The sequence below is a fragment of the Apteryx rowi genome, unplaced genomic scaffold (genome assembly GCF_003343035.1).
Source record: "Apteryx rowi isolate R43461 unplaced genomic scaffold, aptRow1 scaffold_19, whole genome shotgun sequence".
Classification (NCBI taxonomy): Eukaryota; Metazoa; Chordata; class Aves; order Apterygiformes; family Apterygidae; genus Apteryx; species Apteryx rowi.
The window spans coordinates 2,302,959-2,330,732 of record NW_020448196.1 but is presented as its reverse complement, the minus strand read 5'-3'; the positions used below and the strand labels follow the sequence as shown (position 1 = coordinate 2,330,732).

General features: G+C 38.9%; 1 protein-coding gene across 2 annotated transcripts in view; it reads left to right on the top strand.

Annotated features, from left to right (window-relative positions):
- Positions 1–27,774, top strand: part of MED27 (mediator complex subunit 27) — a 101,137-nt gene that overhangs the window by 68,363 nt on the left and 5,000 nt on the right. Inside the window, exons 4-7 of one of the 2 annotated variants that reach the window (XR_003252900.1) lie at positions 890–983; positions 13,657–13,764; positions 20,766–20,807; positions 26,449–26,630. Coding sequence is in view for 1 of the 2 variants with exons in the window: in XM_026062003.1 (XP_025917788.1) it covers positions 890–983; positions 13,657–13,764; positions 20,766–20,807 (244 nt within the window). In the remaining variant the exon portion in view is untranslated. The remainder of the gene's footprint in view (positions 1–889; positions 984–13,656; positions 13,765–20,765; positions 20,808–26,448; positions 26,631–27,774) is intronic. The other variant, XM_026062003.1, reaches the window with a different exon arrangement.

Sequence of the window (27,774 nt, the reverse complement as noted above, 5' to 3'; positions counted from 1 at the left end):
ATAATATGGAGGACAGATTAGTATACACAATGGTATAGACTATCAGTAAACTCAGCAGTAGCAAACACTAGGCACTTTTGTACGTCCAGAAGTATGGCTGCAGAATGTGAGCCGTGCTCATAGGTGCAGTGAGCAATGTGTCCTGGGAAACAGTGTCTCCGAAAGGAAATATTCACTGTTGATGGACGTCAGTTCTTAATGCAGTGCCAAGTAACCAAGACAAATGCATGCATGCTAGTCCTGGCCTGCATATACAGAGGAATTATACCCAGCAGAAAGGATGTTATCTTACTGCTGCATTTGGTCACCCCAGAGAAACTCCGAGAATGCTCTAGCCAATTTTGGAGTCACCAGTGCATGAAGTAAATTGGAAAGGATTCAGGAAAAAAAAGCCCAAGAATGATCTGAAGATTAAAAAAGCAAACAAACAGTTGTGTTGAGAAAAAACTCAATCTCTTCATATTATCAAAGAGAAGATAAGGAGGTGACAGCCTATGAATTCCTATGCTGGAAGAATAATTTTGATAATTGATACTTCACCCTGTGTGATAAAAGCATAAAGATACGATGGCAGGAATCTGAGGCTGAGAAAATTGAACTAAAAATTAAGTGAGTGCATGTTTTAAGGGCAGAATAATTAATTATCCGAACAACTTACAAAGGGGTCTGGTATGTTTTCTATTATCAATAACTTAAGATGGGATGCATTTTTGAAAAATATACATGTGTCAAAGAGCAATGAATTCAGTAAAGTCCTGTGGACATTGATGAAAAGGAGGGCAGGTTAAGTGATGGTAACAAACCCTTCTTGAGTAATAATCTGTGAGTCTGTGACAAGGAGTGTGCGAGTGTGGATGTAATTCTGGGTTTGTCCTGTTCTGTTTGGTAGGTATGTTGATGATGTGATCAATCGCATTGATAGGATGTTCCCCGAAATGTCTATCCAGTTATCCAGGCCGAACGGAACCTCTGCGATGCTCCTGGTAAGTTGGAACTTTTGATCCCTTGAGAGGGATTTCTGAATGGACCAAGTTACTATTCCTAAAATGCACATTGCTAAGGATGCGTTTTTTTCAGAAACATACAGTTCTTCATTCTTCACAGCAATGCAGGATCTTTGTTCCTCTTAGTAAGAAGATAGGAAAATATATTTGAAAGCCCTTAAGCGGGCAGTGCTGGTGCAATACTAGAAGGCTGCATGGCAGAATTGAGTTTCAGGACTGTTTTATAGGCTGCAAACTCCAGGACAAGTTTGTATATCTAATGACAAAATTGCAGTAAAAAATTTTAATTATATTGAAGAAGATGAGCATAAAATGACTTTCTGAGGATGTATAAATAGCTGTAATTGAGTTTTTATACTTTTGATAAGCAGCAGCCAAATGTGTCACTAAAAATTTTTGCTCAATTAAATACTTAATCCTGCAACACTGAAGTCAAAGTTGGGTTTGCTGATTCACTTGGAATGGATTAAGGCCTAACTTCTTTCTTAAATGTGGTTTTAGGGGCTTTGTTGTTTTCACTTTGAGGTTTTTCATTTTGAAAAGGCAAACGGAAGATAAAAGAAAATTTCACCTTGAAAGGAAAAATATACTAATTGTTAAATGTGGTAGTAGAAATATGAGTGCACCCAAACTCAAATATTCACTGTGTTTTTAGCAGTCTTGGCAGTGAGTGAGTCTTAATCGTGATAATTAAGGAGAAAAAAAAGCGATGGGAGGAAGAAAAGAAAAAGCAAACCAATATGATTTAAATTTCTTCAAATTGCTCTTGGGTCAGCGAACTTCTGTTTTATGATGAAGTCAAGAATTTGCCTTTGAAGTAAATGAGCGGTAAAAACTGGATTATAGATAAACAAGTCCAATACATTAGACTTATTTCTGCCTGACCAAGCAAGATTTTATTCCAGAAGAGCCTATTGTTCATATTAATTTTCCCAGACAGCTGTTGTGCTTATAGCAGGAGAAAAGTGTTAAAAGTTTTTACTCACAAACAGCAACCTGTTGAAGTGGAGAATGTTGAACTGTAATAGCACAGCACTTGGATGTGATCTTAAGCTGATTTTTCTCTGGTGAGGTGAAGGACAGAAGGCCCATCTTTTGACAAATTTTAAGTAAAACCACAAAATATCCTACACCCAGCAGAAGAACTGGACTAAATCAGTCTTTTTCCACCTCAGGTATTTCATGGCATTTCCTTTTATTAATTTCCTTGTTCACATAAACTGTTACAAAAGGCTTGGGTATAACACTCATGTGAGTGTATTTCTTGTTTCCAAGCAAATAGTAAAACAAAACTAAAAATTGGATGTTTCATCCAAACAGAATTGTTGAGTCAATGTAAGTCAATGTTAGGATCGCTGTTTAGATGTAATAGTATTTTTATAGTTTGTTGACTTCAAAACCCCATTATGGATAGATTTCTCCTATATTTTTGGATGTTTGTGTTCATTTCTCTATAGTAAGTCTGGCTGTGGTTATATTTAGTTGCAATTCATCAACTGTCTAACATCCCATTATTAACTTTCTTTTGAACAGCCCCAAATTTGCAAGAGATTAACTGAGTCAGAGGTTAAAATAAACAGCTGGCTTTAACTGGCATTAAAACATTTAATCTGCAATTGTTGAATTCACCAAGTGGAACAATGTATTCTGTAAAAGAATTGAATTTATCAGTGCTGTCTTAAGAAGCTCTAAGTCGTAGAAGCTTTTGCATTTGCTCTTATGTTGTCTTTGTATTTAACTGTTTCTCTGCAGAACGAATCATGCCTGTCTTCACTTTTGTGCTTTGAAACCATTTCTGCTCAGTTAGAGCCTCTCTTGGCATATGTTAACTGCCTTTCACTCCTGATGGCTTTTGGGGGTCTGAAAGTATTTGACACATTTCAAGGTTTAAACACAATTAGGAGATTCAGTAAATTGTCTTGGCTATGGCTGGTTAGGAACAAAGTAGGTTGGAAGGGTGATAACTGTGGAAGAAGCCACTTTCATAGTCAGTAATAACTTAGTGAATTCCATGTTACAGCAGCTCTCTAAATCAAGGACATTAGTGCTGCTACAAGACAGTAGCCCTGTATTGAACCAGTGGTATGCATGTTTTCCTTGGATCAGAGATCAGAAAGATTGTTTTTGAAGTATTTTTGTATATGATTGTGATGGGTTTATCTTTTTTTTTTCTTTTAGGCAGGTTTTCCCTCTTCCCCATCTGTCTCAGTTGATGTTGCCAATATGGCACTTTCCATCTGGCCCTGGCTGCTACAAAAGCTTTTGCTGTTTTCAGCCACAAATCCTTCAGTGGAAGGTGCTGCGGGCTGGGCAGTGTGAAGAGCACCTCCCCCAGAAGAAGGGAGCCGCTTTGGGACTTGTGATTTCTCACTCTGAACTTATCCCAAGTTAGATTGGGAGCCGCTTCCTTGCAGCGGCATCATTTGCCGTAATACCAAAGGATTCAGATAATGTCTGTTATTGTATTTAACAACATTTCACAACCATACCGTTTGCCTGTTAGAGTTAGTTAGGTATAATCTCAGCTGTTTTAGTCCTCTGACTGTCCACATGCTACCCCTTAACTTTATATCCTAGCTGCCATTGCATATGAAGACCGTTGAGGCAGAGGTCTGGTTGTTATGTTAAGACATCCAGGCATCTTTAAACACAATAATTCAGTTTGCCAGAAAAACACATATTGATCAGCAAAGGCACTGGTAAGCAGGGTACAGATACTCAGAAGGTGAAAATTGTTGGGAGGAGATGGGGAAGAAGGAGAAAGGAGCGACTGTGAGAGTCTTTGAAACTTCAAATTAGCTGGAGAGACTTTGCCAAACAAATCATGTTTAGGAAAAAAGACCTAATATGGAAAGTTTCAGCCCCGAACTGATATAAAACCTTATGCGCCCATAGAAATGGATTTATGTCCTTTGCTGTAATGGTGGTACTTTTACAGTCTGCAGTTCATCCAGGGTTTCAAGAGGAATAGTTATCAATAGCGTGAGTCTCCTAGTCTAACTTTTCTGGCTAATAAACTTTGTATTTAGCTTCGCTCTCCCTTAACAGGATACATCTTTCACAGAAGCTGAGAACTTTAAGAAAACCCAGAATCCCCAAACAAAAAAAAACAACCTCCCCTATTCCTGAGAGCATAAATGCTGCATCTGAAAGGTTGCTATCTCTAGTCTTTTGAGGTTACTGCTTCCTCCAGACAATAAGAAGGTTTTTTTATGTTTTAGATTTATACACAGCAATTGTACCTCATTAGTCTGGATTTATGCTACACGGACCAAACACATAAATAATTGAAACCTTTCAGAGCTGTGTGAAATCCTCAACTGATTTTAAAAGCAGTTTATCATGGCATTTCAAGGTGCAGTTTAATCCCAATCTTCACTAGTGATTTTTCAATTAATCTTTTAATCGCACAATGCATGAAAAAGACTAAACATAGAATTCTATCAGCTTTAATAACAGTGCTATGCAAAATTAATTTCCAGCAGCAGCAGAGGGAACTGAGGACTCCTTAAGGTATTTGTTAGATTTTATTGGTCAAATGCCAGGAATTGTAAATAGATAAACCTCATCTCATATGTTAAGAAAACATGAACTGAGTTTATTTAATGAAAAATACCTGGACTTTTGCTTGTTTTGATGGTTAGTTATATTCCTAAATGCACATTATTGTTTCTAATAAAATGTCTTGATGCTGTGATTATCATATATAATTGTTTCACGTATCTTGTTTCCATTATCAAAATTTGGAATGTTTTTTTCAATGTGAAACTTTTAATTCTTGCATATAATTCATTTAGATATCAAAAACATTGTACAAAACAGCCCCTGAAACATTAGCCCCGTGTTTCAGTTGACGAATATGACTTATTCAGGGTCGTGTAGCCAGCCAGTCCTAGCCAGGCATAGAAACGTATTCTCTTGTCTTCATCCAGTAACTAGTTGGGTTTTAAAGATCTCTTGTCTGCCCAGTGTTTGCAAAGCAGTATAAAAGGACTACTATAGAAGTTAAGAACATTGTGTAAATGTTTTTACAAGTAATGAAATGTTTTCTATATTTTAAGCTCTTTCTAAGCATAATGATATGTATAACTGAATTTCAGTTTGAGAAATTGAATCGTTTCTGAGAAAACAAAGCTCACTTCAGAAATCATGATTTATTCTTTTCATGTTGTTATCTTGAAAACTTTTAGATAAATTTATTCTATACATTTATACTGATGCCTAGATTTTTAGCAGATCTTTCATATAAAAATATGAAACATATTTATACAACTTCTATTCATGCTCAGTAAAATCAGACACATTTGCATTTCAACTTCTAAATCTTGTTCCAGACATTTTGAGCAGTCTGACTGTATGGAAGTGGGTTGTATTAATTGCAAATAGGCTAAACATCTGTTCATTAAAATTGAATAATTTCTTGAGTCTAATTTTTGTTTATCTATCAGTGGTTTACTTAAAATTGTATTTTCTACTGGAAGACTGAATTCTGAAAATTTTTATTTGCCTGTTAAAAAAGGGCCATCAAACTGATTCTTGTTCAAGACAACCTGATTTGGGGGGCAGTTAATAATGAAATACTGGCCAAGTGATTAGAAATTAGTATACATGTCATACTTGATTGGAAACAATTTAATGCCTCTATTTATTTATTTATTTTTAAACAATCTCTGCTTTCCAAAATGCTGATCAGAGTAAGTGTTCCCCCTTACCGATGTGATAGTTGATTAGGGAGCTGGTATTTCCTCAGGCCTTGGGGTGCTCCCCGTTTCCCAAAGGCGGTCGGCAGAGGCACRTATGGCGCGTGCTCCTGGTCACGGGGTGCGCGCGCGCGCCGGCAGTGGCACAGGTCTCCCATTCCCGCCCCTTCTGTGTCCCTACCTGAAGACAGGAGTTCGTTATAAGCAACTCCTGCCAATACCTTTTTCTAATTAAGTTGACCCTTACGGCTTGTGCATGGCAGTCAGCAAGGACAAGAAACCTTTAATACGTTACTAGTTAATTCCCTGAGGTGAGAATTAGGCATTTCCGCTTGGATATTACAACATCTAAACATTAGACGCCTGGTCCAAGCAAAATGAAGCTGAGTCTAGTGGTCACTGGGGAGCTTGGTGACTCCAGAGGGTAATTAGGAGGTCCTGTTTGCCTAAGGCTAGCGGAAGATCTCTGTCCTTACATTGGATTTAGCTGTGTGACCTCTCTGGGAGCTGCATAGCAAAAGTCCCTGTGCACTCATGGTTCAAACCCTGGAGTTCTCTTCCATGATGAGGAAGGTCCTGCAACAGGACTTGTCCTCTTAAAAACTGGATGAAAATGGTGATGGTGGGGCCTGCTTCTGCAGTGCTGAATTCAGTGCTGGTGCTGAGCTCTGAGCCTGCTGCTAAACCAAGGTGGAAATAGATTGGAGGTATCACTGACTTTCCAATCTGAATTGCAGAATAACTTGGGCAGAATCTAGACACCCATCAGCTTGGGAACCTTAAATGGTGTCTTGTGGGAACTGACAGTTGCCAAAGTAGGCACTGGATGAATGTAGGCAGCTTTATGGTAGGCATATAGATTTGATGATCACCTTTGGTGGTTTAGGCGCTTAATTTTAGGCGTATATGAGGAATATTCATTTGGGGATTTAATCTGTTGGAGATACTAGCCAGGATTTGATTTATAACTGAGCTACTGGGGTGCATAAGGATCTCCTGAGCAAGTTGGGGTGTGAGGAACCACTTCTGAATTCAGGCTGAGACTGTCGTGACTGCTGTGGGGTCAAGGTTTGTTTCTTAAAATTGAGAACCAGCATTTAAAAAGCATTAAGCCAACACTTAAGGTCAGATATGTGGAGGCAGGGAAGAATTTCTTGAATCGACAAAGTAAATGAGCAGGGGTGGGCAAGTAAAATGTAAGTTGCTGTCTGCTTTTCTAAGATAAGAATGAAGATGATGAGGAAGGATCTCTTGATGGGAAAGTGAGCAAGAGTAGAGAAGACTGGAGAAATATCAGAGAAATTTACTTAGCTTTGCCCCCTCCATAGGGATTAATGCCCAGGGTTGCTATCCAGTCCCAAAGGTTCACAGGCCTATCTTGATATGCCAGTAGACTTACTTTCTGAGAAAACAAGACATTCTTTTCACCCCTGTAAAATTACTGTTGTGCTATAATTCAGAATGGAAAAAAAAATTCAGAATCCATTTGGTTATCAGTAGCAATGCTGGACTCGGACATTTATCCCATAAACGTGACTGGCCCACTGTCTCTTAACGTTTTAACAATATTGTGTGCCAGTTTGTTCATGTTATTAAGAGAATATGTCGTGTTACCAAGGAAGAAGATCACCATCTCATCCTTATTATGGCAAAATCATTTAAAGTCCTTAATTTATGTTGACTTTTTTACATGCACTATTGCAATTAGGTTAGATTAATGAAAGGTAAATTCCAGCCCCTATGTTTAAAAAAAAATCCTTGTAAAGAGCCTAATTAGTATGTTTGTTTATTTAGATTCTAATGGCTTAATTGCATTTTATCTTGCTATTTACAAATAGGCATCATTAAAGAATAATGAGCATGTGAGGGAAAGTGCAGCATTCACAGCAGCAGCAGATGAGACAGAAGAAGAAAAATAACTAGTTGAAAGTCAGGTATGGGCGGGAGTGGGGGGGCTTCATTTGTTGTTTTACAAAATCTTATTTTCAGTACATATAAATATGATTTCCAGCCATTCTACTTATTAGTAAGATAGTATACAAGTGGGAGGAAAAGATTAGAGCTGGCTATATAGAGAGGAGCCAGGTGCCTGGCCTTTTGCTGGAAATGTGCACAGCTTGGTTACATCTCTGATTTGATGTTACCTTATTGTTTCCTAAGGTGAATAAAAAACACACATACAAACTTGTCCTCCTAGTGATACTATCAGGGAGGTACCTGTGTTAACTGAAAATAATGTTTTCTTTCTTTTAGCTCTGCATTGCAGAGCATCTGCAGTTCAAATCAGCAGCAAATTCCCTGGGATGCTGAGAGGAAATCTGGCGCTTTGGGAATTTTTCTGCGAAGTGGTGGAGCTTGGCGTTGGCAGCACACCCTCTCCTAATACCCAACTTTAAGTAAATCTGAAGAAAGAATGTTTATTAATGCCTTTTTTTTCTAATTGTCTGTAAAAGGGCTTTTCATTTGGCATCAGTTTCAGTGAAGAGGGAAAGTTAAAGAGGGGGCTTTCAAGCTGTTTCCTCCAGGCAGAAGTCTGACTATGTAAATAAATGTTGATCCTTTTCATTTTGTAAATTAATTTTGACCCTGCTATTAACTGATTTGGAGAAGTACTTATTTCTTTTCCGATCACTAAGTGAGACCTTTTTATAGCAGTCTCATAAGAAGTTATCTGAACCATTTTCACTGGTTATTCTAAGTTTCCCCTTCCCCCATTCTTGGCATACAGTGGTTGTCATATGCTCCTTGAGAGTTATCTTGGTGGTAGACAAAATATTTTTAAAACTGGGATATTTCAAGAAGATTTTTATTTTATATATTTTTGTCAGAAAAGTTGCATAATATTGCAGATTTCAATCAGCTGCCTGTCCTACGTTCTTCTGGAGTTTGCCATTTTAGGAAGCAGGGGCATTATGAATAACTTAACTGTCTGAATTTAGTATACATGAGAAAAGCAAGTTAGAAGTGCATTGTTATTACACAGACCAAAACAGCAGCTACATAAGTATTTTGCTTGCAACTGTTCCATTTTCAGCTCACAGAACTGTGGGGCATATTTTTTCATTCATATTAATTGAATTTTAAAGTGACCTTGTACATGTATTGATTTGAATTAAAATTTTCTACATCAAGGACAAGTTGGCATATATCCTACAGGCGAAATATTAAAAAGCCAAGTGCTGTCTTAACAGGGTATCGACAGAAGAAGTTGCAATTTAATGGGAAAAGTTGGCTTAGGAGGGGAATCATTGCCTTTTTGTAACAACTAAGAGGTATCTTTTTTTGTATAATGAAAGAAGTTTCTTGCAATTGTTAACTGTGGAGATCCAGGGGCATTTTATTGCCCTTTAGAAAGGGACCATCCAGATCAGCATTGACCTCCAGAAGGAGAGACTGGCAGTACTGGAGTCCAGAGCACAACTACTGAATTTCCTTTTTTTTCTTTTCTTTTCTTTCCTTTTTTTTTTTTATCAGAGCCTTTAGTATTTTATTACCTTCTTTCAGGTGATCTATAGGGACACATTTATGACTAAAGGTGTAAATTATATTCCATACATAGATCTTTCCCGAACATTGACTCATTAGCTAAGTCGAGCAGGCATTGCAAGAAAATTGTTTGCTGGAAAACAGAATGTGTAAAATACAGCTGAGATGAACACAAAACCATTAAGTCCTGAAAACCGTTATGAGTCTTGATTATTAGAGGAAAAAATAAAACGTGTCCATATACTGTATGCAATACCAGACATGCTTTACCCTGAAAAGAGCTGTGGAAATGCACTTTTGGCTTCCAAATCTAACAGCATCCTCCAGGCTGTTCATTCTTTGTACTACTAACCTCATTCTTTCAATGCTGTTAGAATGATGAACTATAATTTCTGACTTACGCTTACTTTTACAAAATTTGTTTGTCAGACTTAATTAATGTGTACTGTTCCTAATATGCCTTCTGATACAGTCCTAGAACAAATCATCTGAAAGTCCTGATTTTTCTTCGAGCCACTGAAAAATTTACAGGAATCCCATGTCAAGACAATAGTGGCATGAAACAGGAAAGTTTTCTGTTTCGGTACCAGACTGCTGTAAATAAAGAGCTGATTCACACAACCTAGCACTGACAGGGTCGAAGTTGTGACATATTCTGTAGTATCGTGATGCCTGGGTACCCCAACTCACAGAGCGGGACCCCATTGCCCAAGACCTTGCCTAAGTAGAGATTGCAACGATAGTGCCTTCCTCAGGGAGCTTAAAATCTAAGTATACGTGTAAGGATGTTTTTACACAGCCCCTTCTGAATGTGGGGTACAGGGGGAAGGAAGTGAGCGGTGCTTGTTTGACATTCAAACAAGTGGGTGATGGATCCTGGCCCCATCTGCAGAAGCTGCCCTTTCCGTACTGCGTGATGGATGAGAGCTGGGATCAGGGTGGCTGTGACAGATTTTGAAAGTGAGGAGTGAATCATTGGAAGGATGTGAAAACAAATGACCTGGAAAAAGGCAATGGGCTAACGCAGAAGCGGTTTGCAAGGATTTGTGCAGGGTAAATCTTGGGGGCTGGCGGGGGGAGCTTGAGGCCAGCAGTAGGGATATGCAAGTAAGCTGGAGTGCCAAACATTGGATTTTTCAGCATGTTACGTCCCACTATTCACTCTGAGCAATTTCAGGAGCATCCCACACAGCCTTCAGATCAACTTCATCCAATTTTTTTTCTGCCTACTGACAATGTGAGATATGATGAATGCAGAGCGTAAGGGGAGGAGGAAAGAAGTGAGCATCCACAAAAGCATGTGAAGGGAACTGAGATATCATATATATATTATATAAAATATTATATATAATGCTGGGTCTGCATATTTGTAGGGCAGTCTTTGCACTCTTCATTAAGAGGATTTTTTTTTACTTTTTTGTTTACAATTCCCTTTTTTCTTTTTAATTTTCCTGTATATTGTTGATGCCCAGTGTGAGGTTCTAAGAGTCAGTTCTCTCAGTAGGCGATATCTTATCATACTGCCAGTCTTACTAAGGTAGAAAAATAAATAAAACATTAACACTAATTTTTTTTTCAAAGTGGTTAGCTAATTATGGAGCCAGACACTGTCTTTCCGATTCCAGTGGATGATCAGCATCATGGATCAGATGTGTCTGGGTAATGACTTGGTATCTTTAACTTGGTAAAATGGAAGGTGCTGAAACGACTCCTGTCTTTATTCTTTGCTACAGTACATTCTAGAGGGTACTGCTGCTTCACAAGTGTGTTTTCTATTACGATTTTTTCATTTGCTGTCTTTTAGTTTTGTATTGAATCTTGCTTTGAGATAGAAAAAGAGGATCTCTGCATTAAGCACTGCAATCTCTGCACCATTCATTGCTTTTATTCTGCTCTGTTGTTTGTATTGGTCCCTCAGTCTCATCTTGAATAGCAGCCTTGAAAGGCATTGTTGTATCCTGGGTTTTGCCAAGCTGTTCTTCAGGTGAAGTGGCTGAAGTGGCCCAAAAGTAATGAACCAATCATGATCAGAATGTCTGTCAGTATATATATATAATCATTATGTTGTACTTTCTTTATTTTTCTGCACTTAAGGTAAAAAATGAGTTTTAGATTGTTATCTGCGCATGGAGATGATTTCATATATGTCTATAATTTTACTTAGAACTCCTTTTTAAAATTCTGCATTTCAAAATCTATCATCATCCTGTATAAGAATTTTACGTTAACCCTTCCAAAGTAAACTGATGCATATGAGATTTAATGTTTGCCCCCAAAACCCCAGCAGGCAAAATTAAGCCTTGTGACAGGGCATTTGGTCTGCAGGCTTCACAGAAGTGTCCTGGAACTAAGCATCATCTCATTGACTTAACACCATTTCTTTTGGGGGTTCAAACCTTCATGCTTTAAATCCCAAAGAACAGCATGTCCACTGGACACATTTAAAGCAAAGTGTTCCCCCATCCCCTCCTAATGTGTGTGGAAATTACTAACTTCTGGATGTGTGTTTCTAATATGTGATATCTCTGGTGTCTGTTAGTGTCCTGAGAGCCTGCCGTTTCTGAGCAGGCAGCTCATCACTGGTGGCAGCATTAGGTGCTGCAGGCATGCTGTGCTGAACTGTTGTCCCTGTCTTGGTGGACCTCTCTTCTCGAATTGCTTGTTAGCAGTGACATTGTTCTGAAGTAGGCATGAGCCCAGGTTCCTTACTCAATGCTTCCCTTTGTGCGGTTATCTGGTGGCCTTTCATCCTCTTACCTTGATTTTCCCCCCCATTTCCCCACCACCACACACCATCAAGTCCAAGATCAAATGAAAAAAAATCCAAGTTCATTCTTTAAGATTTCTGCTGGATGAAATAGTTTTGGATAACAAACCTGTAACGCATATTCCCAGTATTGCATATTCCCAGTGCAATCTCTCCTACTCCCAGACCAACTGTCTTATAACAGAGTATCTCAGCAAGTGCTATGTTTAGACCCAAATTCACAGCACCTGATATCATGATACTGTTATCTGAGAACACTAGGCAGCTCCATACATGTTCAGAAAATCCCAATCTATTGTAGGAAGGCAGGAATCAGAAAAAGTATTCATGGTGTGCATAGCGCAGGCCTTGATACCAGTTATCCACAAGTACTTCAGCCTGTAACATTTTTTYTTAAAAAAAAAAAAAATTACCMACCCCCCCCCCCCCCGACCTTTTTCTCCAGTTCGTTCTTGTGAAATCATGCCTACAGCCTGTCTTCCTGAGGTCTGTCAGTGACTCTTTTTTCCCTTCTCATCCTTTCCTCTCTACCTCTTGTCACCTTGTTCTTCTCTGTTGCTTAGACTCTTCTGCCCTAGCATTGCTTTCTCCATCTCCTGTATCAAGTTGTCATCAGTTCCTTTTAGGATTTGTAATGCTGTGTGCTGCTATATAGGTCTTCAAGGTGGAAAACCAGTATTAACGATAGTTTGAGTAACTGTTCTCCAAAGTCCTGTATTGTGACTCCATCCTCCCTCTGTTTCCTTCCTAACCCCGCTCCAGCATAGTCCCTGCATCAGCTTTGAAATGGAGGTTTTGTGCCGGATTTCCCCTCTTCCTACCAGGGGAAAAGGGTCCTGGCGCTTCAGTGCCGGAGCACCAATGGTAGAAAGCAGGCCTCCGCTGGTCAGGGAACAGATTTAAACAAACTAATCGTTTCTTTCTGCTCTCAATTTTATGCTTTTGTGTGCGAGGGAAAACTCTGACAACATTTGTATAACAAAGCACAAAGACAAAAATCCTTGCTAGATGCACATCTTAACAATATTGAAGTATGAATTCATCTTTGAAATGTGAATTGATTTTAGATTAAAATGCCTTCATTATTGTATTTTGTCAATAATATAATTTAGGCTTATTACTGTTTTTATATGCTGACAGACCATACATATTTTCTGTGATACTAGTTTTATTCTATACACTTTTCCACTTTTACAGAAGAGTATTAAACCTTTAAAAATGCAACATTTTTACTTTTGTAGCTGTAACTTTTTCCCTTCTGCTTCTCAGTTTCTTTATATGTAACTTTACATTTTTATTGGAGCTAAAATATTTTACATTAAACTCATGGCATCCTTTTAAAGGATAGCATTAGAGGAGTCTGATTCTTCTTTCAAATGAATTTTTTTCTAAGTGGAGTTATTGAGTTGTGTTGTTAATAAAATTGAGACAGTTGCTTGGCAGTGTCGTGTCTACACAGGGGAATTTTGTGAATTCATACATTTTTAGTTGCAAATGAATGATGCTGTTTGTTTATTCTGCACTTTTTAGTTTGTCTTGTCCTCATAACGTGCATATAACATTTTAGATCTTTATTTTGATTTGTCTTTAAAATATTGAAAACTGAAATTCCTATCAGCTTCAGCCATTAACTCAATAACCTTGTGAATTCAGACATTAGCTCTCCTTCAGCTCACTTTTGTCCTCTTGCTCTTGACAGGTTACCTTAGGAAAAGTGTTAAAAGTGATAGTGGTGATGCGGAGTCTCTTCATTGACCGGACGATAGTAAAAGGATACAATGAAAATGTCTATACTGAAGATGGCAAGGTAGGTTGTCATATATCCAATAGTGTTAAACTTTATTTTTACATGGTATTTAAATTATAGAGAACAGGAATCCCATCACAAGTATGCTAGTAACATAAAACTGTCAAAATACTTTTTTGTGGGTGCTTTGCAAAGTGCTCAGGTTTAAATTTATCATGCTTTGCTTGGATTTTTCATACCCTAATGTCTGACTTCTTTCTAAGCTCTGATGCCCTCGCTTGAATTTCTAATTTATCACCTTAGACCTCAGTTGCCTCGTTAATAGTGTCTACTGAGAAAACATTTTTTTTTAGTGTACCAGCACAGCACTAGCCCAGGGTTCAGATTCTCTTTTCTGAGAGCCATTGGGAAATCTTGGGCTAGTTTTATGCTCAAGTCGATAAGCTCAGCTATGAGAATCATTGGTGGGTAGTCCTCAATAATTTGCTTGTCAGTAATAGCACATCTTGAACAGCAGCTATTAAAGCAAGTGTTACCTGTTTCCATAAGTGATTTGTTTTATGAACAGTTCACCCTGCTTGAACCCTCAAATTTCTTTTGACTGCACACACTCCATATGGCTCTGTTTAGCGCATCAGAAGATGTTAATGGGACCTGACGGCCTTCAGCTCAGTTTGTTTCTCTTTTCAGGTGGAATGGTCTCTCTTACTGAGACATCCACCAGGACTCTCCTCTGCCAGTAACAGTACTAAATACCTCCATCTTTCACGTTTTCTCTCTGGAGCTTTCTCCTCTGATTATGAAGCCTATTAAAATACAAAGTTCATTATATCAAGATGAGTACTTGGCACCCATAGGCCATGTTATAATGAGGTGAGACTTTCTTTCCTTTCAAAAGTGATAACTATGTTTTAGCACACAGTAGCACATTATGTACTGACCCAGAGTTCAGCAGCTCTGAGTCTGAACCTCTCTTCCCTAGAAAAGGCCAGGAGCTGATCAACTCAAGAATATAGTACAACTGTTTCCCAGGTGACAAATTCTCCCTCGAAGGGCAGGGGATTGACCTAGGAAGTAGTAAAATAACAATTGCCTGATTTTGATCTGCCTTATTCAAGTATGCAGGTTTAAATACCGCTTTGCAACAGAACAGCTGCACCGTACTCCCTGTATATTAGCATGTAATTACAGACTTAGAGCAGCAGCTCCTCTTCACCCCAAGTTCTGCTTGCAACTAAAATGATATTCTGTCTGAAAAGCGTCGACAGTGCTTGATGGATTCCTGTGTCACATTTCATTTGGGTGTGCTGATTTTCTCTGATGCATCCAGTTTCCTTTGAAGCTCCCTTGAAAAGTAATAATACTGTATTTGCTGAAAAGCTGACTAAAAGAGTTCCTTTGTGAAACTGGGCATCTGGTATTGGGCTTCTATTTAGCTCAAGACTAACTCCCTTGAGAGCTGTCTGCCCTTTCCCTGTCACCATTTGCTGCGAGGGGAAGAGCGGTGCTCCCAAAGGCTGGCTTTGGCCATGGGGCACTAGCCTTTGCCTGCAGTTCGCTTCTCCCGAGCGTCAGTGCTAACACCTGGCTTATTTTCTTGCTCTAAACCAATCTGCAGGGGCGTCTGTATTTTCTACCGATCAGCTTTCTGTCCAAAGCTAGGCTATGTGACTACTCCCAAGAAGCCGAATGAACCGGTGTCATTTACATGGCATTTTGCTATATCGTTGGGCCATCCCGGGGCTCTAGCAAACCTGAAGGTCTGCATTTTAGATATAAATAGGACTTAAGTAGAATTGGAGTTGCAGCCACTTAAATCATGAGTAAATTTGGCTTGAAAGATTGAATAAATGTGTAGCTTGCTAGTTTTGCCAACTGGAGCACATATTGACAAACAGTGGGCTCCCTCTTTTTCACTAATTAACTACTCTGGTAATTGGAGAATAAGAATAAGATTGTGCTCTTGCAATAATTCGCTTTACTCATTGTGCCTGCTGGGAATGAGCGATTATAGTGAATAGCAAACATAGTCCAATCCAATTCCTTCTCTGTTGCAGCAGATGCTGCTGGGAAAGTACTCCAGTGAGGTTCAGAATGCTGTTGTAGCTCCTCCATTTCCAGTCTGAGGGGGGAAAAAAGCAGTAGCGTCTTTGAAGAGGCACAGAGGAGCGCAGGGAAAAGGAGAGGATCTTTTATATTAAATAGGAAAAATGTGGAGAATCCTTGGGTTCACAGAAGGTGATGATAATTTTTTCCATTGAGCAGTTTTTTAAGTAATTGCTGGGTTTTGACTTTGCTAATGTATTCCTAGGAACCATTTAATATTTGTAGGCAGTGGAGATGAGATTAACTAGGTGGTTTCATACAGTATGGCAGTTCTGAAGCCCCTGTCTTTACTTGTAAGCCATGTTGAAGGGTCACTGGAATAAGTCATAGCATTGTTGTGCTTCTTTACACTTAAATAGCAGGATAAAGGTCACTTGTGTAATCCTCCTAAGTACACAGTGCAGAAGGTCCATTAAGCAGTAAAAGTGAAATTCACTGAGGAGCTTTCTCAACGTAGACCAGATTTGGGCAGGAGAGGCAACATGAATAAAATCAGTTCTGTAAATATTTCACAGAAGGAGAAAGGGCCACCACTGGGAGACTGTATGAACACGCAGACAATATTGACCAGTGGACTGTGAGGCTGAAAAGAGGCCAGCGATTTGCATGTGGATCAGAAAGTGGCTATTTATCTCTGGAAGTACAACTTTTATCAATTTTTTTTTTATTACTGGAAAGAGAAAGGAAAGAGATGAGTGCAAAAAGAGCAGTGTAGATGTTGATAGTCCCCAGGTGCATTTGTCAGGTAAGTCTAGAGGTACAACAAATTTGGTGGTCTCTCGTGGTGGTTGTGGAACTGTGCATGGTGGCATAGTCAGGGACAGCTAGCGGATATACAAGAAAACTGGCACTGCGTTATCCGGGTTGCCGTTGATGTATGTTGATGTAATTATGTGAAAGAGGTTCACCCAGTTTCTCCTGTATTGGAGCCTGGCTAAACTGGTTAGTCCATCATATGTATTTAAAAACCTTCAAAGTGAAGGTGGAAAAAAAATTAAAAAGTCATCTTAAGCTAGTAGTAGGTAAAATAAGACACTACATTTGGGGGTTTTATCATTTATTTATTTATTGGGTTTTTATTTTTTTGTCAAACAGACAAAAGACCAGTGCATGTCCTAAGAGCTTCATGTACCTCTCTTGTGAATTATTCACAAACCCTACAGATATTATGTCTTTGCCAGGTTGCCAGCTGCATAACTTACACATTTTTGGTGTCACTTTGCAAAACAAAAGGTGAAATCTGGCAACCTCTGTCATGTAGTCGGGTCTCTATTCTGATTGTTCTGCAGCCTCTCTTGCTTACTGTACGAACCTACCGCATCCACCACAGACTGATGCATTTTAATGAGTCCTGTAGCTTTAGTAGTGGCACTGTGCCACCCTTAATTTCAAAACTTTGACATACTCCTTCTACCCTGGAATTTAACCACGGATAGTAATTAATTACTCATGTTGTCCTGATTCCTGAATAGATGAAACTGTGGAGCTCTCTCTTGCAGGGCACGCTTATCACAAGCTGAACCATTAGTAGCCCTAGCCTGCCAATAAAAATAAAACTGTATTGGGTTTTATTCGGCATGGTAATATCCTGCTTCTCTTTGTGTACAGAAGCCAAGAGCAACCATGACACAATGTACTTGGACTGGATACTTAACATCACTACCTAGCCACATTCCTATTTTTGCATCTGTTAAACTTAACTAAAGAAACATTAGTGTCTCTGTTGAATTATCATGTTAAGGAACTTGGGTTATGTTAATGCTATGGCTTCATTAATTACCCCATATCAATAAGAAAAGGCAGCTTTTAGCCTCCTAGCGTAAGAGAGGAAAAGAAATAGTAGTATCAAAGGAAAGCTTCAAAGACAGCCAGAGCTGTCTCTTGGGTAATTTCTGATCCCTGCATTCTTTCCACTTCAAAGCTGGATGTGTGTGTGTTTGGGTGAAGGGGGGGTTGAATCCGATTTCTCTAATAAGTGTTGGCACCGGACCTGTTTGATATTAGATGCAGGGAACATTCTGATTTGTTATCGTCTTTGAAATCGTTCAGACGACCTTCAGAAAATCGCCTCTTGTTACTTATGCTGGGGGTGGGTGGGGAGAGTGGGGCACTGGGAAAAAAAGCCCCGGTTTAATTCACATGCAGAGGATGCCCTGAAATTGTGCTTTCAGCAGTTTTTTAGTTACAAATGTGTGTCTTGATTGAAAGTGAAAAGTTGAAGAATAATAGACCTGTAACAATGCATTCTTTAATCTGCCTCTGCCTTAATCCTCTGTTTCAGGGGGAAAGGTGGGCAGTCATTTAGGATGTCTGCATGTGGTTTGGGGATTTTTGGTGTTTTTTTGTTTTTTTGATTTTTTTTTGTTGTTTTTTTAACATGGATAACGTGATGTCTGTAAAAACACTCATTACTTCTTCAGCTTTTCAATCTTCATGCCAACTAATGAACAATCAGAACCTGTTGGGCTCTTCTTAATACAGTATCTGAAGTGGATTTTTTTTTTATGATCTTGAATCTAAACAGAGAGGATCACGTACTTGGATGGATCACTAGAGATTAGCAAAACCATATATACATTCCAATTATAGCAGCTCCATCTGTCGTCAAACAAAGTCTTAAATTACATGAAAATAGTTAAAATAAATTCTGTATTCATTTTTTATTTTCAAATGTAGACTCTTCTAATATGGAAATACGATGCTTCCTTCCCTACAGGCACAGGTATATAACACTATTAGCCAAGCTCAGGTCTGAGACTAGGCTGAACTACTGCTTGTGGGTGCCTACAGTACGACTGTTGCTGGTGTTCAAGCAGGTTTTTGAGCCCACCTCAAGAGCCAGTAATGTAAAAAGGTTTGTAGCTAGGTGCCTTAGGGTACTTTTGCCTTCATCTAACCTGGAAAAGGCTTTAAGACATCAGCTGCCTTTTGTCTCACGGCAAGGTCAGCCTCCTAAGTCACGACACATCAATCCTGAAGAGATTTTAAAAATAATTAACATTACCTCCTGTTAAACCTGAGGTTTGGAGACTCAATAGTCGCTTCTTGTACCAGTATTCAGAAAAGTGGGCCACTTAACGGTATTGCTCTCAAACGAATGACACGATGCCATTAGCTTTGTGAACCTTTTTAGCCATGTGAATTAATTACTTGGGTTCAGCGTCCTTCTCTTTCTCCTCCTTCATCCCCCTCCAGTGTGTTTTACTCACTTCATAGGACTTGCTTCATTTCAGCCTGTAACCTTTCTGCCTTTTAAAGATGTGCAATTTCAACTAGCACTTATAGGCACTCCCATAAGTCAGAATTAAGATAATTAGCTGTACTTCATAATAAAGGAGATAAACCCAACTTCATCTTTTAAATCAATTACTTTCAGAGTGTAAACTTAGCAGAATGTATCCAATATACCATGCCCTGTTTAGTCTGAGATTTACACTCAGTTTGGTTACTGTTACCTATTTCAATTTTAAGCTAAAGTATAGAGCATGCAGGTGTAATATCATTAATGGAATGATAAAATAATACAAATGCGGGGTTTACATGTGCATTTAAGCACAAATTTCTTAGAGAAAGCTGAAACCATTATATGTGTTTATTTCTTAATGATAAAAAGTGTGTTTGCGACAGGGGAGGGGTATGCTGTGTGATCCAAAGAGTTTGTGCCCTTCAGAACCAACCCAGCAGTAATGAATGGATGTGCTGGTTTCCTATGCCTTTATCTTAGTGGTACTATTCACGTGCACAGTTTTTAAAGGGGTTTTAGGTTGCCACTCTACAAAGATTTGTCTCCCAATCATGAAGGTTAAAATAAATAAAATCTTTAATCTGCTTTATTGGGTTTGTGCAGATGCACTTTTTGCCTCTAATTTTTCAACCACTTATCCAATTTCAATCAAATTTAACACAGTTTAATATTTTGTGGTTTATATTCTTCCAAGAGGCTGAACATGGGAGAGAGGTGTGGATTAATGTCTCCATTGTGGGAAAGCATGTGTCACATCATATTATCAAGCAGTAGAAGAGCTATACCTGCTTCATTAATTCACTCAAAAATTGTTTTTATTTCATCAAGATTAAGATTCCAGAGGTTAATGTTGTAGCAAACACCTTTCCTGCAGCATATGAAATTGTTGAATATAGTGGGATCTGTAGGCAAAAAGTAATTTGCAAGCTATGGATTGATGGAAGGAAATTCCTCTTTTTTCTGCTTCTTTTCCTTGACAGAGTGCAAGATATTCCACAAGGTTGGGTTAAAAGAGCACTGGCATGTTGACTGAAATTGTTTAACATGCAAGTCATTTGAGTGTTTAACAAGGGCAGGCTCACCTTCTGGTTTCTGTGGTTAATAAAATTTACTTCAGTTTTGTTTGATTTCTATTTTGTATATTGTTGAACATGCATTTAAGTCATGGATGTGCGCAGTTATCTGCAGCCTTAAATCTCTGTTAGCATGATTTTCATCTGAAAATGTAAATGCAGTTTCCTAAGGGATGTTTTATTTAGCCGCAATAGACCAGTGCTTTGGTTTAATTCAGCTAAATGTTCTTTGTGTCATTTGTAACTGAATCACTTATTCAGACACAAGACAAGCATAAACTTAGTAGAAATGCCCTTGTTTTAGAGACAGACTGAAGCTGATGAATATTTGCATAGATAACACAGCCTCATACAAATGAAGATTTTGCTGTTTATAAAGAGAACACACTGATTCAATAGGTCCTGAATATGTAATTTTTTATCGAAACTATGATGAACTGTGTTCATTCTTTATTGCAAAGGAAGACTTACATCATTGCATCCCCTTCTTGGATTGTAACAGGTAAAGGTAATGGGTCAGAACAGAACTGAGAGGTTAGGTAGATCTGTTTGCCTACTGTCTTAATCTGAATAGCTGTTTACCTTCTTTGTCTTGGAAATCATGTATGGTAATATGTAACTTTTTTTTCTTTCTGTAGCTTGACATATGGTCTAAATCCAACTATCAAGTTTTTCAGAAGGTAAGTCCCACCTCATTTCTCTCTGTATATTGTATATAGGTAATATGCGAAATTTATTTTAAATATCTAGGCCCCCATGTAAAGGAATTCAGAATTTCTTTGTCAGTCGTGCTTAATATGATTATCAAACTTCTATCACAACTTGCAAATAACAAACAGTAATCTGTAGTAATGGAAAACCATGAGTAGAAAATAAGGAGATCAATTCAGCTGTTATTACTTAGTTTAGATTTATTTCCCATCACAGTTCCAATCCATGGTTTGGAATAGGAAGCTGGAGATTTTAAGCCTTAGAGTATCATGAGGAATCTTCAGGTGCTCTTTTTAGTTGAAGTCTTTGTGGGGTACTGCTTCAGGCTTGGTTGGGCTGGGTTGGATTTGGTTTGTTGTTGTAGTTGCCCCATCTTCTGCAGGCTTGATTTTAATAAATTTGCAGAATTTGCTTTCCAAAATGACTTTGACGTTTTTTTACCTGGAGTTATTTTGCTTGCTTCTCTTCTCTTGGTGGCGTAAGCAAAGGGCATGACTTACCAAGATGAATGGCATTCCACAAAGCATGAAAAGAGCAGTGAGCAAGTGGGAGCAGTAAGTGTAAAACTGCTAAGAAGGTAGAAGTGTGGTTTTGGATAGATCTGTACCTTGCTATTTTCAAGGCAGGCAAGAGAAAATTTCTCTTTGAAGGCCTCTTGTCAAAATGCTTCAAGTTCAGATTGATCTGGCTCCAAATTCCAATTTCCTTACCTTCAAGCCACAGTTCAAGGAGCTTAAGTCTCCAGCGAGTGTGCTAGCTTCCTTTCATCTACTTTTGTGGTTTATGTAACAAATATGGGTCCGGGACTGTAAAGGGTATAAAAGCAGGGGTCAAAGCTATGGCATATTGGCTGTGTTTGTGCATCTTCCTTCCAAGATACCATATGCAGTCAGAAGCGAAGACGTTTGACCTGTGATATTAACCTGCTAGAGATCAAAGAACAGCTTTGGGGGAGGCTGGTTGCCTTTCCTGTCAGACCAGCATTAAAGCAAAATTTTGCTGTGGTCGATCCTTTACTCCAGAGATTAGGGGATTAGATAATCTTTTTTTTTTCCTCTCTGTCTTTTTCCTCTTTCCACAAATGTATTCTCTATGCTGTGTCAAGTAGGGGAATAGAGTGAAAAGTAAAACAGCTGGAATTGTAATTTGCTTATCAGTATGCTTTTAAGCAATTATTAAAAAGGAATGAGTGTAAGATTTTGTAATTAAGTGCATCTTCTCAAATTCTCCTATGTGTTCAAAGTTGGAATCTCATTTGGGCCCAGGCATTGTCTTCCTGGATGTTTTAGCTTAGAATAACTTGGAAGGGTTAAGCTCTATCACCATCAAAAGTAGACAGGTTTTGACTTTTTGATTATAGAAGTTTAATTTTATATCTACAAGGTAGCAAACTGTGTAGAATAGATGTACAGATTTTCAGAGAAGTCCAGGTTAAGGACTCGGAGTGTAAGTACGTGGAGTGGATTTCTCTTCAGGTCCGGGTGATGGCCTTCACATCAGAAATGAGAGTTGAGTGAGAAAATGTGAAATGCCTGTGTTACTGCTGCCAATATGGCTTCATTATGGTTGGATAAGAATACTTATTCTCTAGTTCTTCTATGATGCTACAGTTAATTAACTAAATACTCCTTTAAAACACTAATCTCAATAAAATGCCTAGGATGGAAACTAAAAATATGTCAAGAGAGAAGATGTATTTTTGCTGTGGTCTATCTGTCTGTGCGCATGGCTGTGTGCATATGAAGAAAAGTGACTGGTCTCTTCCTAATTCTTGACATTAATACATTTCAAAAGAAAAGAAAAAAGCCTGCAGGAGAAAGTGTTGCCATAGCAGGCAGAGCAGCTGTCTGTACTCTAGGTTTTATACATTGTGTTCCCAGCTCTGTCATTGCGTTACCTTGGGCAACTTAACCTCTCTTTGCATCAGTTTTTCGCATCCCTTAAGTCGGGGTTGTGCTAGCTGACTTCACGGGAACTCTTCAGCTGAATTGGTTGCATAGTGCTTTTAGATTCTTGCATGAAAAACATGGTAAAAATGCAAGGTGACAGTACTTTCTAATCAAGAGATGCTGAACTATTGAGCTGATGGTTAATAAGTTAAGGCTGGGACCTAAGTCAAGTTTTCAAATAGACAATAGAAAATGCAGTGGTTCTGCAAAGTAACTTTTCTCTTTGTGGTGCTGCGTTTGGTTTGGTTTTCTTTTTATTTTCTGAAGCTGCACTTATATCCATTTTTAATACCCTGAGATAGTGATTTAGGAGTAGTGAGATAGAGGAAATCAGATAAAATGATGTTAGAGTAACTGTTTTACTCTGTTACTGTTGTGATAATGCAGGATCTTTAGAACAAATGTCTTCCTGCCATTAAAAAATTATCAGTAAATGTATCACAGTGTATCTCCAGTAACCCCGGTGGAAGTGCTATGCTGAAAGGGGAAGATACGGACTAGTAACTGTTCCCACCAAGGAGGCTGGGCAGCCCTTTGAGCTCTGCTGCCTTTCATACTGTAAAATCAGCCCTTGCTTTGCAGGGCAGGGATATTTCTCTTTAATAGCTGGACCAAGTTCTCAAAGTCTCTCTTCAATGATAACAATGAGAACAACATCTGGAGTTCACAAGGTACCTGCTGGTGGTAGCTGCAAGCCTGTCAAATTCTCACAGGGTTGCAGCATGACTTTCTGGGTTAAGGACCAGAGACCTCTGATCTTCAATCCAACCCTGTCAAACGAAGCTAAATTTGTCCTGACTTTTGTTTGCAAACGTTGGCTGTGTCAGCAAGCCTTTTCTCTCTCCTTATTAAGCAGGATACCCAAGTGTGTATAATTTGATGGGGGACAGCTCCCGGTAGGCCCATTACTGTTAAAGTGTACAGTCATTTTCAAAGTTCCCTGGAGACTTCTTGAATTTGGTCCTGGAGTGAATAGGCTTTTATAGCCATTGAATCCATCAGCAGGGTTAGATTCAGAGAATGGGACTTGGAAATAAAAGAGGGAAGGCTGAAAGGGCAAAAGCACAAGGAGCAAAGAAAAGGTTTTCAGATTTCCATATTTGTCTGACATTTAAACTCGGCAGGAGCAGCAACTGTTTTGATCTGAAACCTCCTTATTTTAACACCTTGCATGTCTTGATCCAGTAGCATAAGAGAAAGAGCAAAACAGGAAATAAGGAAATCTTTATTGGGTTTAAATCTTGGTGTGCAGAAGAATGTACATGAGGACTGCAGAATTTCAGGTCATTGTGCAGAGGATTAAAAGAAGATATTGTAGAGAAAGGTGCAAGATTCATAGCTTTGCAATCAAAAAAAAAAAAAAAGACAGTGGAATTGCTCTTAAGGGATAAAAACTGTGTTGCTTGGGAGATGATGTCTAACGTTAACTGTTTCATTTGTCAAGCTGCTCAGTAAGAGAGTGTTTTTTCTGTGTAATATCATTTTGGCTGCTTGAGTCATACACACTGCATGGGTTTTAAACCCAGGTATTTTGTTCTGACCTCGGAGCCCCATTCTTATTTTCGTGTAAACAATCTCCCAGTTTTAGCATGCCACTCGCCGGTTGTGTGGTGGTTTGATATGCTTCTTCCCGAGTCACGTTTTAACCTAAACTTTGAGAAGCTATTTGTGTGCATCCAGCCGTTTGTCTGTGAGATGTATGATCCCAAAGCGATGAAACTCAGAGCACAATTTTCACCACTACAAGGGCACATAAGTATTGTAATGTATGAAGATGTATTCTTGTCAATAAGCTGGGAACAAAATCGCATGCAGGATGAATGCATGCATGAGACAGCTATTGGGCTATTGATAATGTCTGCTCAAGGAGAGGAGATGGTCTGTTCCAGGGTCACCCGCACGGTTGCTCCTTTGCATGATCAGTACTTGCCTCTGTTTGAAGACCTGCTTAGGCGAAACAGAATCCCAGCGACCCAGTCCAAGTAGCAGAACAAACAAAATAAGCACTTAGGCATGCTCTGAACTCTGAAAACACCTCACAAATACTAGCTTTTATGTGAGAAATACTGTGGCATTTGAATTGGAAGTGGGGAAGGGTGTCTGGAGTTATTTTTGTGGAGCTCATCAGGGCCTGTTTGTAGAACGCACCATCTATCTTCCTTCCCGAGCGCCTCGCAGGCACCGGCTTCTCTGCTTTCACCAGTCCCTCCAGAGAGACTCAAATGTTTTCCTGGAGAGAAGATTGAATAAAGGGACTCTGTGGGAATGAAAAAGGCACTCTTACAGTTTTCCACAGTATAAACTGTCTAAAAACTAATAAAATAGTGTGTGGGGGGGTTGTTTCTTTTTTAATGCTCCAGTTATCCTCAGGAGCTCATTGCCACAAGCTACTGTTAAGACCATGAACTTAGCAGGGTTAAAAAAAAAAAAAAAAATGTTAAAAATCTTTTTGGGGATTTAGAGAATCCCTTTGTGTTAGATTGAGTTGTCAGTGCCGTACTTGCGGGACTAAACCAATAAGTAAGTGGGGAAAAAAGTTGACTGTTAAAGGAAGTTTTGCACCTACTTTTGAAAAGCCTGTTTATGGGCAGTGAGATAAAATGCTAGAATAGTGAGACAGCATCTATAATGTCTGTTATGGTGTTCTTAATTTTCTGTCTTAGTTTTTATGCTGCTTTCAGCTCCGAATGCCTATGAAACACACCTGTGGTGGAGCAAAGCTATGCCATAGGTCCTTGCTTTTGTGCTACTTGTTCCAATTAGTGGGAGCACTTGTTCAGCTTTCTCAGTCTGTGAACTGTAGAACTCTTTTTTGAATAAATTTGCAGCTTTGGAAGCATTATGCGATTAACAGTGCTTGTCAATGCTCAGTAATACCTTTTATTTTTTATTTTTTGGAAAAGTGTAACCTTTAGAAAACCCATTTCCACGTAGCCGTACCATCAAGTAGGTAAGGAAATAGAGAAATGGCTGGTGCTGGCTTGGCTGAGGCAACTAGCAGGGATTTTGTTTGCTGCTCATCACTTTGCGTTGCTCTCGTGAGCTATTTATAACCTCACTAAGCGAGCAAGCTGAGCGGGCGGATGCGGGCAGGGAGTCGGGAGGAGGTACGTGCCTTTCCGCGCCGCGGCAGGGCGGCAGCGGGGCTCGGCAGGTCGCTGCTCGGAGCGGGCAAGGACCCAGCGAGCCCTGCTGTCCTGCTGGGGCCGGGTTGTTCTCCAAGAGCGACAAGTACGTAAGATTTAATTTGCACAAGGTCACTACGAAGATTAGGTTTGATCCAATATCGGCCGGTGTTTTGTATTCCCGGTGTATACAGCGCTCTGATTGAGGAAGCAGAGATGCATTGTGTAGGTGCGCGTTTATAATCGACTTGGAAACAGAAATGGGAAGAAAATATGTCAGAGACAATAAAATTAGCTGTTAACAAAAAGGGAAATTTTCTTGTTCAAATGGAGAACAAGACTGTACCTTGCTAAACTAGTTCATGCAGCTTAAGGCAGCTTAGGTTTGTTTAAAGGAGAAGGCCAAGACTTGCTCTTTGCCAGAACTAAAATCTTTTTTGCTTGTCTCAAAGTGGGAACATGTTTAGTTAAACAATAGTTCTTTTCTTTAGCAAAATTGTAACTTCAGAAGTTTTTTTTTTCTTTTTTTGACAAAGCTTCCAGGTGTTTTTCAATATATGAATTGTGAATTACTGAGCTTTTCTGCAAGACTACTTGAAAATCTATTTCAAGGTCCAGAGCAACAGCTATCCTAATCAATTTGTGCTCTTCTGAATGTGTTCCTACATAAAAAGGGGTAGAGAAATGAGAAGGTGACCAACAACTTGGATAGCAGTAGGTAAGATATAGCTATAAAAGTGAAGTTAATAAAATAAAGTCCTGAAATACACAAAATGTCAACCTACACCCAAAATAAATTAGCTTGTGATTCCAGCTTGGCTGGAAGAAAAAGTGCGTCCCATAAGTGAGCTGGCGCATATGCAGTTTGTTTTGCTTTGCTTTGGTGTGAAATCGTATTGCCATTAGTAAAGCTGGGTATTGATCCTTTTTTTTTTTTTTTTAAGATCTTGGACAGCTTATGCTTTCTCTCATCATCTCTGTTATCTTGGGTTTTGGGGGGGGGGGTTGTTTTTTTGTTTGTTTGCTTGTTTGTTTTTAATTCTTCCCTCACTCCCACGCACTGGCCAGTCTGTCATTTTTCCCAGCTCTTTGCTCTTCTGTGCTTGACATCCCAATGTTGGTTGCTGATTTTGGGGGGGTGCTTCATCCCCCTGCTCCTCTTCCTCATATTTGACACCCATTTTGATCTTTTTAGAAGCACTTTATCACCACTTGTTTATGGTAGAAATCGTCTCCTTTTTGTTCAGAAAACATTATTAGTGCTCTAGCAATGCTGGGATGGCTTTTATCTCCCTGTGGAATCTCATTAGCTTTACATTACAATAGGAACAGCATATGTGCAACTTTGCCAAAGTGGCCAGGCAATTTAAATTTCTTAATAGCAATTTTTTTTCTTTTTTTAAGCAACTTTTTCTACATCTTCAATGCCAAGAGAAAACAACTTTGTTGTACAGGAAAAAACACAGTTTGTTAGAAGTAGAAGCACAGCAGAAGGAGAACGGCTGCTCATAAATATCTTCAGTACTTTCTATTCTTTTACATGTCTGGTACTGTCCTATAAAAGCATCTTAAAAGAAAAAAAATTCACATAGCTAGTAGGACTTGGATTACAGTAATTTCTGAACACTACATGAGAAGATTTTAAAAGAAATGATTGACTGGTTAGAGTTGCGCTGTACTGTTAATGCACAGTTAATCGTTTTATTTCTAATTTTTTTAATTTGTTTGATGGCTCAAGCAGGTTGAGGTCCATTTTGTGAATATCGTTGCAAACTTGCCAGAATATGCACAGTCCCAAAGGTTTTTACCTTCCAAATGTCAGAATCTGACGTCCTTGCTCACACTGAAAGGAGCTGCTTTTG